This window comes from Argentina silus (genome assembly GCF_951799395.1).
Source record: "Argentina silus genome assembly, chromosome: 16".
Classification (NCBI taxonomy): domain Eukaryota; kingdom Metazoa; phylum Chordata; class Actinopteri; order Argentiniformes; family Argentinidae; genus Argentina; species Argentina silus.
The window spans coordinates 4036142-4048363 of NC_139670.1; the positions used below are offsets into that span (position 1 = coordinate 4036142).

The 12222-nt window shown below is 44.0% G+C and overlaps 1 protein-coding gene across 1 annotated transcript in view; it reads right to left on the minus strand.

Annotated features, from left to right (window-relative positions):
• Positions 1-6800, minus strand: part of LOC310817017 (transmembrane protein 150A-like) — a 22384-nt gene extending 15584 nt beyond the window's left edge. Inside the window, exons 1-2 of the mRNA XM_083687414.1 lie at positions 6630-6800; positions 1316-1363 (exon numbers count right to left, since the gene is read on the minus strand). Coding sequence (XP_083543540.1) covers positions 1316-1363; positions 6630-6694 — 113 coding nt within the window. The 5' untranslated portion in view covers positions 6695-6800. The remainder of the gene's footprint in view (positions 1-1315; positions 1364-6629) is intronic.
• Between the last annotated feature and the right edge of the window lie 5422 nt (positions 6801-12222).

A 12222-nucleotide genomic window follows, 5' to 3' on the forward strand; every position in this document is an offset into this window, starting at 1 on the left:
TCTCACCCATGTTTATCCCTCCACACCCTCCCTCTCTCTCTCTGTCTCTCTCCTTTTTTTCTGCCTTCTTTTTCTCTGTGCTCTCCACGTCTCGATCCCTCCTCCTCCTCCCCGTCTTCTTCGTTCTCTCCGTTCTCCCATGCCTCTCTGTGTTTGACTAAGGCAGTGGAGGGCAGCTCAGGAAGTCTAGAGTGGGGCCTTGTTGATGTAGGCTGAGAAAAGACGGACTATTCCCTCTTGCGAAACCAGCCTCTTTTCCTGAATTAATGTTGAATAAACAGACTGGTCGAGAAACCTGTGTTTCTCTCTGCCCTTTTCACTGTTCATCTTCTCCTCCCTCCCTCCCACCGACTGACTGTGTGGAGATGAATAAACCATCACAATCAGTTTTCCAGCTTGACATTTAGAGCTTGTTATTTACGTCAGTTTCGGAGCTGAAGGGTTCCGGCATGGCTCATAAAATCATTGAAGTCACTGATTTGCTTGAGTGGAAACCTTCTCCAACAACTGTTTCATAACAGAAGGGGTGTCAGCGCTGTGTGTCAATCAAGGTGTGTGTGTCAATCAAGGTACTTTGTTGGGAAAGAGATGTTTGAGGCTAAAAACCAAACTGATGTACATGCACAGCTTGCTGAAATCGTCTATAACCCTCCCTGCGGTTATTTTACAGTGAGATTTCACACTTTTAGGCATGAAGGGGTCGTTTAAGAAGACCTAAGAGGCTCTGGGTGAGAGATGCCAAAAACCATAAACCAAACTGGATTCCAAGCCAGACTGGCTGAGGTGTTTCAACAGCCAACAGTGGAAGATGTATCCACTTAAACACATGACGCAACAGTGGTATCTTTCCATACGGATTGAGAAGACATGTCCAAACAATAACATTCTCGCACTTATCCCCACTGCAGAACTCTCTAATCTTCAAGCAAACAACAAATCAGTGACTTCAAGCAACACTGAAGACCTGAGTGCAACAGATAACTCTCTCTCTCTCTCTCCCCCTCTCTCTCTCCCCCTCTCTCTCTCTCTCCCTCCCCCCCCCCTCTCTCTCTCTCCCCCCCTCTCTCTCTCTCTCTCCCTCTCTCCCCCCCCCCCCCCTCTCTCCCCCCCCCCTCTCTCTCTCTCTCTCTCTCGGATCCCAAACATCTGTCATCATCTTAGAGAGCCGCGTGCGTTTCCTTTGTGACAGGGATAATGACACAGAATAGCTCATTTTGTTACCGATAATGGACAACAGTGATTATGCCTGAGTCAACACAACACACTGACGTGTGAGAGGAGAGGAGACAGATATGATGATGAAAGTGTACTGTACCAGTTATCCACGGGGCAGACATGCTGGTTGTACAGGGCCATGGCGTATCTGGAAAGATAACACAGAGAATGGTTGATGAAAGAGCCACATTGCAATTGAACTGTGAGAGAGAACGTAGCCGGGAGGAGATGTACAAAAGACTGACTTCACAGTAGGGGCACCCTAGATCAATGCTATAACCAGCTTGTATTATTAATATATATATATATATATATACACCATATATATCATCATCATCAGGGGTATCACTAGCTTTTATTATTTAATATATGTACAGTGCCTTCGGAAAGTATTCAGACCCCTTCACTTTTTCCACATTTTGTTGTGTTATAGACTCAATTTAAAATGGATTAAATTAAAAGAATTTGCCATCAATCCACACACATTAACCCAGAATGACAAAGCATGACAATGACAATGTAATTTTGGAATTAATATCTTTGTTTTTATAGGGTCTCTGATTTGCATAGGAATCAATTGCACACTGTGTAGATTAGCATCGTACAAATAAACGCACTGTCGCCTCCATGGCTAGTGAGCTCTTCCTTGTGTCATAAACACACACTAAACGTCTCCACTGGCTGGACTCTGGTGATCTTATTTTAACCTGATCTGTGACCTGCCATCTACGTTCCTCTTTTCCTGAACGCTATCTGTCAACCGCTGCCTTATCTCTCTGAGGGTTAAACATACTGAAAGAGAGAGAGGTCATTCAGCTTAATCCGCTTCAGACCAGGAGAGACACAATTAAGTGTTCACACTCAGGCGGAATGTACCCCGGAATGTATGGACATCGCGATCATCATGATGTCATAATGATGTCCCCAAACAGAATGTTTGTATGTCACAGTGTGTGGAACACAGAGGTGGAATGGTTCGATCTCTGTCTCTCCGGTGTGGAACACTTCTGTTCTGTGGAACTCTTGTTTGAAACACTTGTGTGGAACCATAGAAATACTGTAGATTCAGTTCTACAGATCAGATTCTGTTCTACTGTGTGTGTATGTGTATGTGTGTGTGTGTGTGTGTGTGTGTGTGTGTGTGTGTGTGTGTGTGTGTGTGTGTGTGTGTGTGTGTGTGTGTGTGTGTGTGTGAACAGTATGTGCGTGTGTGTGTGTGTGTGTGTGTGTGTGTGTGTGTGTGTGTGTGTGTACAGCAATGGATTTCACATGGTGTGATAAGAACACAGTTGAGAGGACAGCCCCAGAAACACGCTGACACAAGTACATTTAGTACAGTTTGAAGTGTAAACAGTTAGGGAACCTCTATTGATCGTACAGGATGATAACGTGGAAACGCTTAGGTCATGTCTATCGATTCCCCCGTCACTTCACAAGTGGCTGAAACCCTGTCAGACATGGTTGAGTGGACACCACAGGCCTACGCCTGACGTTACCACACATAGAGATCACCTGGGGAGGCTGATCACACATACAGTACAGAATAAATACCTTTCTTCTGTTGTGTTGAACTGACTAACAACTAGGTCTACCTCTAGATGTGATTACAAACTTGGCTCCACTGGCATCCCTTCCAAAAACAGTTCAACCCCTAATCCTAACCTTAACCCTAACCCTAACCCTTAATTCATTGTTCAACCAAATGGCTGTCATGCCACTTGTTTTGGTATGAGGTTCATAGGACATATCATTTAAAGCATTTCTAAGTCATATTTATTTTGAGGATGAATGGATATACTTATATATCATGAATTTAAATGACCATCGAACATGGAGCAAATCCCAAATTGAAAAGCTGGTCGATGTTACCTCTCTTGCCTCGACATTGTCTCTATATTACAGAACAGGCAGTAGTGTCGACCCATAAAGCCAGCGACAGGCAGGCGTTAAGTGTCTATGAAACAGCAGGTCTGGAAACAGGCAGGCTGGCCAAGGGAGTGCCGGGACGTGGATTAGAGACGCAGCCTCAACTTCACTCAGACTCAGACAGGGAGGCTTTTGAGAACCAGCGTGAAAAAAACTCTAGCGCCCACTTTCATAATGTTCCAGAGGTTCTCAGAGCTAAAAGGTACAGAAGAGGGGACTGTACAGAGGAGGGAGGGAGGGAGGGAGGGAGGGAGGGAGGGAGGGAGGGAGAGAGGGAGGGAGGAAGGGAGGTAGAGAGAGAGACTTTTGATGTTCTTTTTTGAGACATTGTCACTTAAAAATTAACATACCTAATATTTAACCCACAAAAATGAGAGACAGAGACAGAGAGAGAGCGATAGAGATAGAGTGTGAGAGAGAGAGACAGAGAGATATAAAGTGAGAGACAGAGAGAGAGAGAGACAGAGACAGAGAGATAGAGATAGAGTGAGAGAGATACATAGAGAGAGAGAGAGACAGAGACAGAGAGATAGAGATAGAGTGAGAGAGAGAGAGAGAGACAGAGACAGAGAGATAGAGATAGAGATAGAGTGAGAGAGAGAGAGAGAGAGACAGAGACAGAGAGATAGAGATAGAGTGAGAGAGATAGAGATAGAGAGAGACAGAGAGAGAGAGAGAGACAGAGAGAGAGAGAGAGAGAGAGAGATAGAGTGAGAGAGAGTGAGAGTGAGAGAGAGACAGAGAGAGACAGAGAGAGAGAGAGACAGAGAGAGAGAGAGAGAGACAGAGAGAGAGAGAGAGAGAGAGACAGGAGGCATGAAAGATATTTCGCAAACACTATAGGAAGAGAGGGTGCAAACTAACCAATCAGTGCCTGAAAAGAGCGAGTACTATCGATGGCCATGAAGGCCTGCATACCTGAAACCTCTCAGTGTCCCTCAGACCACAAGGAAGCCATTATTCTACAGCACACAGTGCACCCCACTGTTCAGTAGCTCACCCTCACTTTACATTACATTTTACATACAGGCCTGTTGAGGTTTCACTGTCTACTGTACAGAATATGAAAAGACATCAACATTTTTAAGTACACACACTAACACTGAGCAGTCAGGTACCTGAGTGGACCCATTGCTGGGGTGCATGCAGTGGGCAGGTGGACCGTGGCTTTAACCTATAGGCTCTTTCTCATTAACATTGACCTCTGTAAAGTAAACATTTGCCAAAGATTTGTGGTCTACAGGGCTTCTGTGACATTCCCTCAATTTAATTACCTCAATAATAACACTCTTCAATAATAACACTATTTCCAGGAGCACTTGAGAGTGTATATCTGTATCAGTATAATCTGATACTCTGCTATTCCTGTGAAATAACGTAGACACTGAATATTGATACAAATTTGAAGAGAATGGTAATTTGAGAGATAAGCTATTGATTACATTCCATCTCTGTGTGTCTAGTATGTGTGTATATGTGTGTATGTGTCTAGTGTGTGTGTGTGTGTGTGTGTGTGTGTGTGTGTGTGTGTGTGTATGTATGTGTCTAGTGTGTGTGTGTGTGTGTGTGTGTGTGTGTGTGTGTGTGTGTGTGTGTGTGTGTGTGTGTGTGTGTGTGTGTGTGTGTGTGTGTGTGTGTGTGTGTGTGTGTGTGTGTTGTGCATGTGTGCATTCGGGGGGAATTCTATGCTATGTAAACAGTTACTCAGCACTTCAGCAGGTGAGCAAAAACTCCTTATCTTCATCTCCTTATCTCCAGAGAGACGGGCAGGTGAGAAAAGACGTCTATACGCACTGTCTTCCAGAAGCTTAATGGCATAAAGATTAGGGAGACAACAGCCCCAAACAAACATCCCCCATCCCTGGTGCTCTCTGCTGAGGACACTCACAACTTTGACCCTAACCCTAACTTCGTCAGCAACAAATGCTTGTCACTGTGACACCTCATCCAGCAGTTTATCAGCCACAGTGCAATGTCTTGCGTCATCGTTATACAACCAGGTTTGTGACACAAAAAACAACTGAATCACAATCTAAGATGTTCACCTTACTACTGTAGAAGGCTATTCCCGCAGGAAAAGATAGATTTAGGGGTCACTTAAATCGATTTAAACACTTAAACCCTAACCTGACTTTGTACTGGAGAAGGGCCTCTAAAAAAACAAGCTGTTTGAGGCAGTCAGGTTAAGAGGTATGCTCCTCTGCCTGCACAGCGTCTCACAGTGAGGCTCCAGCCCTCAGGCTGTGCATTCCTCTGGAGCAGGAACACAAAGAGCCAAGCTCATCCCCTCACCTCTGTCTTCCACCGCCGCCGCCAGCCCCACAGCTGAGCCTGACGGACAGGTGGGACGGAACCAAACACAGGTCGGAGTCAGGGGAGGCTGACGGAGGTAGAAATTTGGAGGACGGACTCATTGTAACGCGCGGGATGGAAACATGTGTGTTTGATAGCATTCCGAATTCCGTTCCGTGCATCACAATGAGCCCGTCCTCCGATTTCCACCTCCACCAGCCTCCCCCGGTCGGAGTAGTACTTGATTTGTTTTCGTTAAAATACCTGAGCTGCGCTTGATTTATCTTGTATAACCGAGTTCAGATGGTAAACTCACTGCTCTGGTTTAAATCCCCCCATCCGTGCCACCCAAACAATACAGCAGTGTGACGCCTGTTACACTTTCCCATATTATTCTGACTATTCCACTGGTCCAATTACATCAGGCAAGCTTAAACAAGCGCACCTTAAGTATGCAAAACAATTTTTTATATTATTTAGACCCAAGTCTGAATGGTACCCCACTACTTCATCAAAGTCTACCTCCCTCCCTCTCTCTCTTTCTCTCTCTCTCTCTCTCTCTCTCTCTGAGTAAACCCCTTTTTATTATCCTTTTCTCTCCCTCTCCTTCCTACTCTACCCTCCCTCTCACAAACAGGAGGGTAGATTCTATCAACAGTAAAATAGTTCAGTACTCAAGATACCAGCTAAATCTATAATTGAAGATTTCACCACAACCAGCAATCAGATTTCACCTAAAGGAACCCTACCACCTACTGACTCCAACAAACTACGACAGGTCGACAGATGTTGAATGGGGACAAACCATAACAGCTCTAGGTAGCTAATTACAGCCATATAAGCTGCCTTTATTGCCAGGTTTTTCAATGTAAAGGGTAATTAACACCACTGTGGTATGAGGGCAATTAAGAGACAGCTTAACTAGGAAGCTGGGGCGGTAACACAAGGCTATGCTGAAATTAGATGTTTGCATGAGTGAGGCTTCAGCTAAGAAAAAGCATTCCAATTTTGGTATCTCCAAAAAGGAGTTTAAAAGTTTTTTTTTAGAGCAACTTGAACATTGCATTCCAGACAAGTTTATACAGATGCAAATATTTATATTTATTTATGCAAGCAACCACTTTTCTACACAGACAGCTACAAAGCATCCTGTCTCTGTGTGTGAAAGTTGTACCCCTCAGGTTTGCTGTACTTACACGACCCATATCCCCGTGATGGTGAGGACAGGTAGACTGACGGGGAGGATCATCCAGATGGACATGTTGATCACTCTGGCCACTGTGCACCTTCACCTCCAGAAAACCGAAAAAAAAGTGATATATCCACTTCCTCTTTCCCTCCTCACAGAAGTCAATGAAGAGAGTCACTCAGGCAGTCCGAAACATGCCTGTTCCGTAACAAGCATCAAGACTGATTGGAAATAATCTGGAATGAAACACATAAAAACATTAAGCCTCGAGTGTAGCATGTTATTATATGGTCATATTCCGTTGTACATACATCGTTATTACTCAAGGAAAAAAAACATCAAGAAAAAATGGTTCTAAGATGTCTGATCTAGGTACAGTAGGATAGCAAGGGTATTGAGGTGAATACGTTTCCATCCTACCTTTCCGCCTTGGTAAAAATCCAACGCTCTGCACTTCATTTCAGTTTCCCCAAACCCAACAAAAATGAACCCAAAATAACTCCCAAAGCATTTTCCAGCGGTCGGACGGCTCCTCTGTTTGTTCTCCAAGGTGTTTTTGAAGCAGCGGATCTGAACTATTCCGCAGTTGAAGCAAGGTGAGATCACATTTGTTGCCGCCTTTCATTCATCCCTCATTCTTCCCGTTCAGACGCGTGTCTGTTATGTGCGCGGGGTGGGCGCCTGGACACTTTAAAGAGAGCCAGCTGTTGCGCCTAAACTCCTCCCAGCGAACGAACGAACGCTTTTTGTTTGAGAAAACGAAGTAAACACAGCAAAGTCGGAATGTGTGTGTGTGTGTGTGTGTGTGTGTGTGTGTGTGTGTGTGTGTGAGAGAGAGAGAAGGGGACAGGACGGACTACAGCAAACTACAAAGTGTGTGTGTGTGTGTGTGTGTGTGTGTGTGTGTGTGTGTGTGCGTGTGCGTGTGCGTGTGCGTGTGTATTTATTACTTGTTTTCGTTTGTAGTACTTTATCATTCTTGAGACGTCAGATGGATGGTTATCGGCAAACAGCGTGCATCCAGCCTAGACGTCAATCATAGACGATGCTTAGGCCTAAATGTCTGTTCATCATTGACAGTTCAGTGCTTTTCAAAAGACATTCATAAGTAGCTTTTTCTCCCAGACAAATGTGAACGATCGGATGACTCATGTTTGTGAAAGAAAGTTCTCAGAGAAATGTTCTATCCTTCAGACCAACTGTGCTCGTTTTGGAGGCCCACTCAGTCTGGTTCTGGGAATCGGTGTCACAATCTGCATTCCAGAGACCTATTCAGTCCTTGTGATGAAAAAAACAGAACCAGGTCTTCAGCCTGACTGAATTGTTCTATTTTCATTTTTCTTCAATGATTTCATGAAAGAAAATACAGTAATGTGCTCACGCGGCACCTCACGTGCCCGGAGGAAACGAGCTTGACTTCGTGCGCCCTCGTGCCCGCGTGGGCCCCACAGCTGGGCTCGCTCACGTTTGTTTAGATTGGCGGGAAATGTCTAACCTGAAATGATCACAAATGTGTCAGATTCTGCAGCCTAAGAATATTCCACAACAGGCCACAGTAAACTCTGGATTTTACACTAGGAGTGCTTTATGTAAACACATACAACAAATATAATTAGTCATCATGCATATATTATCATGCTGGTTGACATATTTATGTAACTTTTAAGAGGCAACTGTCCCCTTCTGGTTTAGTGCCGCCTGGGGGTGCTGTTCGCTACACTATCTCTGCCTTCTGTGCTGTAAAACATTTTTACAGCACGTTTTTATGATTTATATTGAAAAATATTTCCACTGCAACAGTTCTTACTACTTCAAAGGCACTGTAGGCTGTCAACGAGATCAGACATAGCTTTTCCTTCTCTTGTATGTACACATTCAACCCCTTTGCTTCCATAATGAAGGTGTTGGGATTCTCTTATTACCGTCAGCCCATGGGATTACAAATCAGTGCATGATCAGCCAACTAATCCATTAGGAAACACGGTGCGTTATGTTTTCTCCCCAAGGCTACAATGTTTGGGGTAATAGACGGGTGATATACAGACTTTCACACAGTTTCAATAAGTAGTGGACTGATGAAACAATAATGACGGTAATCCAAAGTTGTTTTGTTTGTGCTGTAGACCACAATTCATCGTCTCACACGATGATCTATAAACATAACGTGTTCTACTGTAAACATGTGTTTATCAGTCCCAGATAGGCCCATTGTATCCCAGTCTTAGTGTCATCTGAATAACACAGTGAATAGCAAAGTCACTTTCCTTTCCCATGGCATTGGAGAATCTTATGACGGAAAACTAATTACATTTTTTCCACATGAGGGCAGTAGCTGCTCAGCTGGGCTTTAATGGTGTCATGAATCTACCTTCCTCCTATAAACCTCAATCCTAACCACATTCCACTGATTGTAAAGACTTGTTTTCAGAGTGGTTTTGGTTACAGGCATTTCAAGAAGCCACGTTTGCAGACTAAGAGTAGGCAACTGGCAGTTGAAGGTCAATTTGAATTCTTAAGTTGTTAGAATAAAAAAATAAAAAAACTACAGGTATGGTTTATAGCCCAACCGTGGCAGTAGTCTAAAATGCATGGTCTCATTTATGAAGTATGGTAAGTCCATATTCATTTAGGTCATGGACTTAAACCATAGTGTGGTTGTGTGGCTGAGCTCATGGTTTTAAAACACTGGCCACAGAGGAGACTGTGGTCTTTACAGGGTCTCATACATCATTAATAATAATAATAATAATAATAATGCATTTTTGTGAAAGAGGTCAGGGAGGCAGGAGGGTGCCATGTTGTTGAGAGCTTTGTACCCTAACCCTAAATCAGACTGGGAGCCATTGGAGGATTGTAGTGATGTGCTCTCACAATTAAAAGAAACCCTAACCCTAACCCTAACCCTAACCCAAACCCTAATCACCTCTCAAACTCATTGCACGTTCTGGAACATGTGTCTTTTTGGATCGACCTATGGCCTATCCTGCACCGACAACCATTTTTTATATATTAAAAACCTCACCATCCACGAGGGCACTGTATGAGTGGCAGGGCAAAGGGGCAGGTGTCGTTGTGTTGATATTGGAACACTGATACCACAGCTAGAGTCCACCAGCTGGACCAGTGTGTCCCTGAGAAACTTATCTGTTCCCATTTCTCTATGCCAGGGATTTTGACAGTCTTTACTTTGCATTTTCTGCTTTGACAGCAGCAGTTGTCCGCAACCACAAGCTTGGCAGCGTCCATATGCACTACCCTGCTCGCACCCAAGGGGGCGTCTTGAGCTAAGGTACGGAAGGCTCTTTTCTCTGCACCAGAAATTAGACGCCGAGTTAGATGCCTAGAGGTCCCCCACGATGAAATCGGGAAAGGGACTGTGGATCTGTGGTCTCCAATCCGTTTGTGAATGGTGAATGATGCGTCTTGCCATAAAGATCCTGTATTTACAAAATTACATTGATTGGCCCAAGGGGGGCGCTATAGTAAACAACTGAAATTCCGAAATTATACTGATTGGCCGTGGGTGACGTGTCTACTGTAGACTCGTTTAGTGTCTACCTACATCTAAGGTTTTCCTAATTTCCTCGTAAGGTTGGAGTCTGGCAAGATAGATAACGTTTCGATAACGTTCTGTTTTATTGTGTTCTCTAATGTGCCTTTGCACCATTGCCAACTGTCTAATGTGCCTTTGTGTCATTGCCAACTGGCGTGCAGCTTTTCAATTGTCTTCGTACTGTACTGTACCTAGGTAGAGCTTTTGTCAATACATGAACAACAATGGGCTATGTATATAACGAACAACAATAAGGTAGTACAACTTTACATTATTGAACTGTATCGTTGAGAAAGGCACAGAGACGTCTGTTCTACTGAGGTACGGTACAGTATCACTTCACCTTGGCAAAATTATGTTTTTAATCTCCATCTCTTTAATTAATTAGCTAACGGACTGTAACCTTCCACTTGATTTCCTCTGGGATTAGTTGTTGCTGTTCCAACAGGTGGCTGGCACGCACACACACACACACACACACACACACACACACACACACAGCACAGCACATTATTTCTTCACCTACATTGAAGCCTAACATTTCTAACTGCCGAGCATACAGTACAGTATGTGTTATGTAGGACAATAAGCAGGACAGTGATGCAGGTCCACAACATAACTCCATTTGTGTTCCTGAATTGTAAAATGTTCTGAATTTTCAGAATGGCTTCCAGTTTCAAGTATTGGCTGTTAGCGCAGAACATCGAGGTATTTGTAACTATGGTCAACTCAATGTTTCAGTTCAGTTGTTATTGCCTCTCTAAACACTGTTGAATACTAGTATATCACTGCTGTAATGGAGATGTCACACAGGGATGGTTCTGAATGCCTGTCCTGTGGTCCCTAGAGCCTTCCCAACTCAACTCTGCTCTCAGCATTACCACTATCAGATACATCTGAAAGAGACAATTCATTTGTGAAGCATGCCTGTCATTTTTGATTCATGGAATCTCTGTCAACACTAATGTGAGAGGAATGTGTGTGATTTTCTGTGAATGCATGGTATCTTATTGAAGTAAACACCTGTACAACCCCACTGAGGGCATAACTGTGGCCATACCTTTACTACAAACACCACACATTGATGTGATGTACCTATATGACAGACATTGTCGGCATACCAAACCAATCAAACCAATTGCCAAGTCAATATAATGGAATGTCATAAGCAATCCACGGCCATGATCCTTTTATAGGCTGTAGGATTTCTTGCTTCTCTAAACCTTCACAAAGGTAGACACACACACACACACACACACACACACACACACAGGGCTTCTTGCCCTCAACGTCCTCATATTGTGCTGCAGTGCTTTGTCTACCAGACCTGCGTCCTCTATTAAACTGCAATTTCCCAACAGCCCATAGCTCACACAGACATTTACGGGGCAGGCTGTCTGACGGGACGTGATTGGGTGAGGGGTATACCTGACACACACTCGCACACACACACACACACACACACACACACACACACACACACACACACACACACACAGAGAGAGTGGTCTGACGGAGATAGCCACTTACACATCTTTAGAATCTTAGGCCTGCCCTCAATCAATTATTCAACAGTCAGCTGATACTTAAAGATCAGTGTTCTGTGAAGATGACACACCATCAAAAGACACCATACACTGTTGGATTTTTTGTATGAGCATATACTATAACTAGATTATATGTGACATATGACAAAAAAATCCCCAAATCCTCTTTTGATGGTATGTCATCTTCACAGAACACTGCTCTTTAAGTATCAGCTGACTGTTGAATAATTGATTGAGGGCAGGCCTGAGATATCTAAGATTCTAAAGGCGTAAATGCCCGTCTCCGTCAGACCACTCTCTGCGTGTGTGTGCATGTGTTCGTCAGGTATACCTCTCACCCAATCACGTCCCGTCAGATAGCTTGCCCCGTAAATGTCTGCGTGAGCTATGGGCTGTTGGGAAATTGCAGTTCAATAGAGGACGCAGGTCTGGTAGACAAAGCACTGCCTGTGCAGCACAATATGAGGACGTTGAGGGCAAGAAGCCCTGTGTGTGTGTGT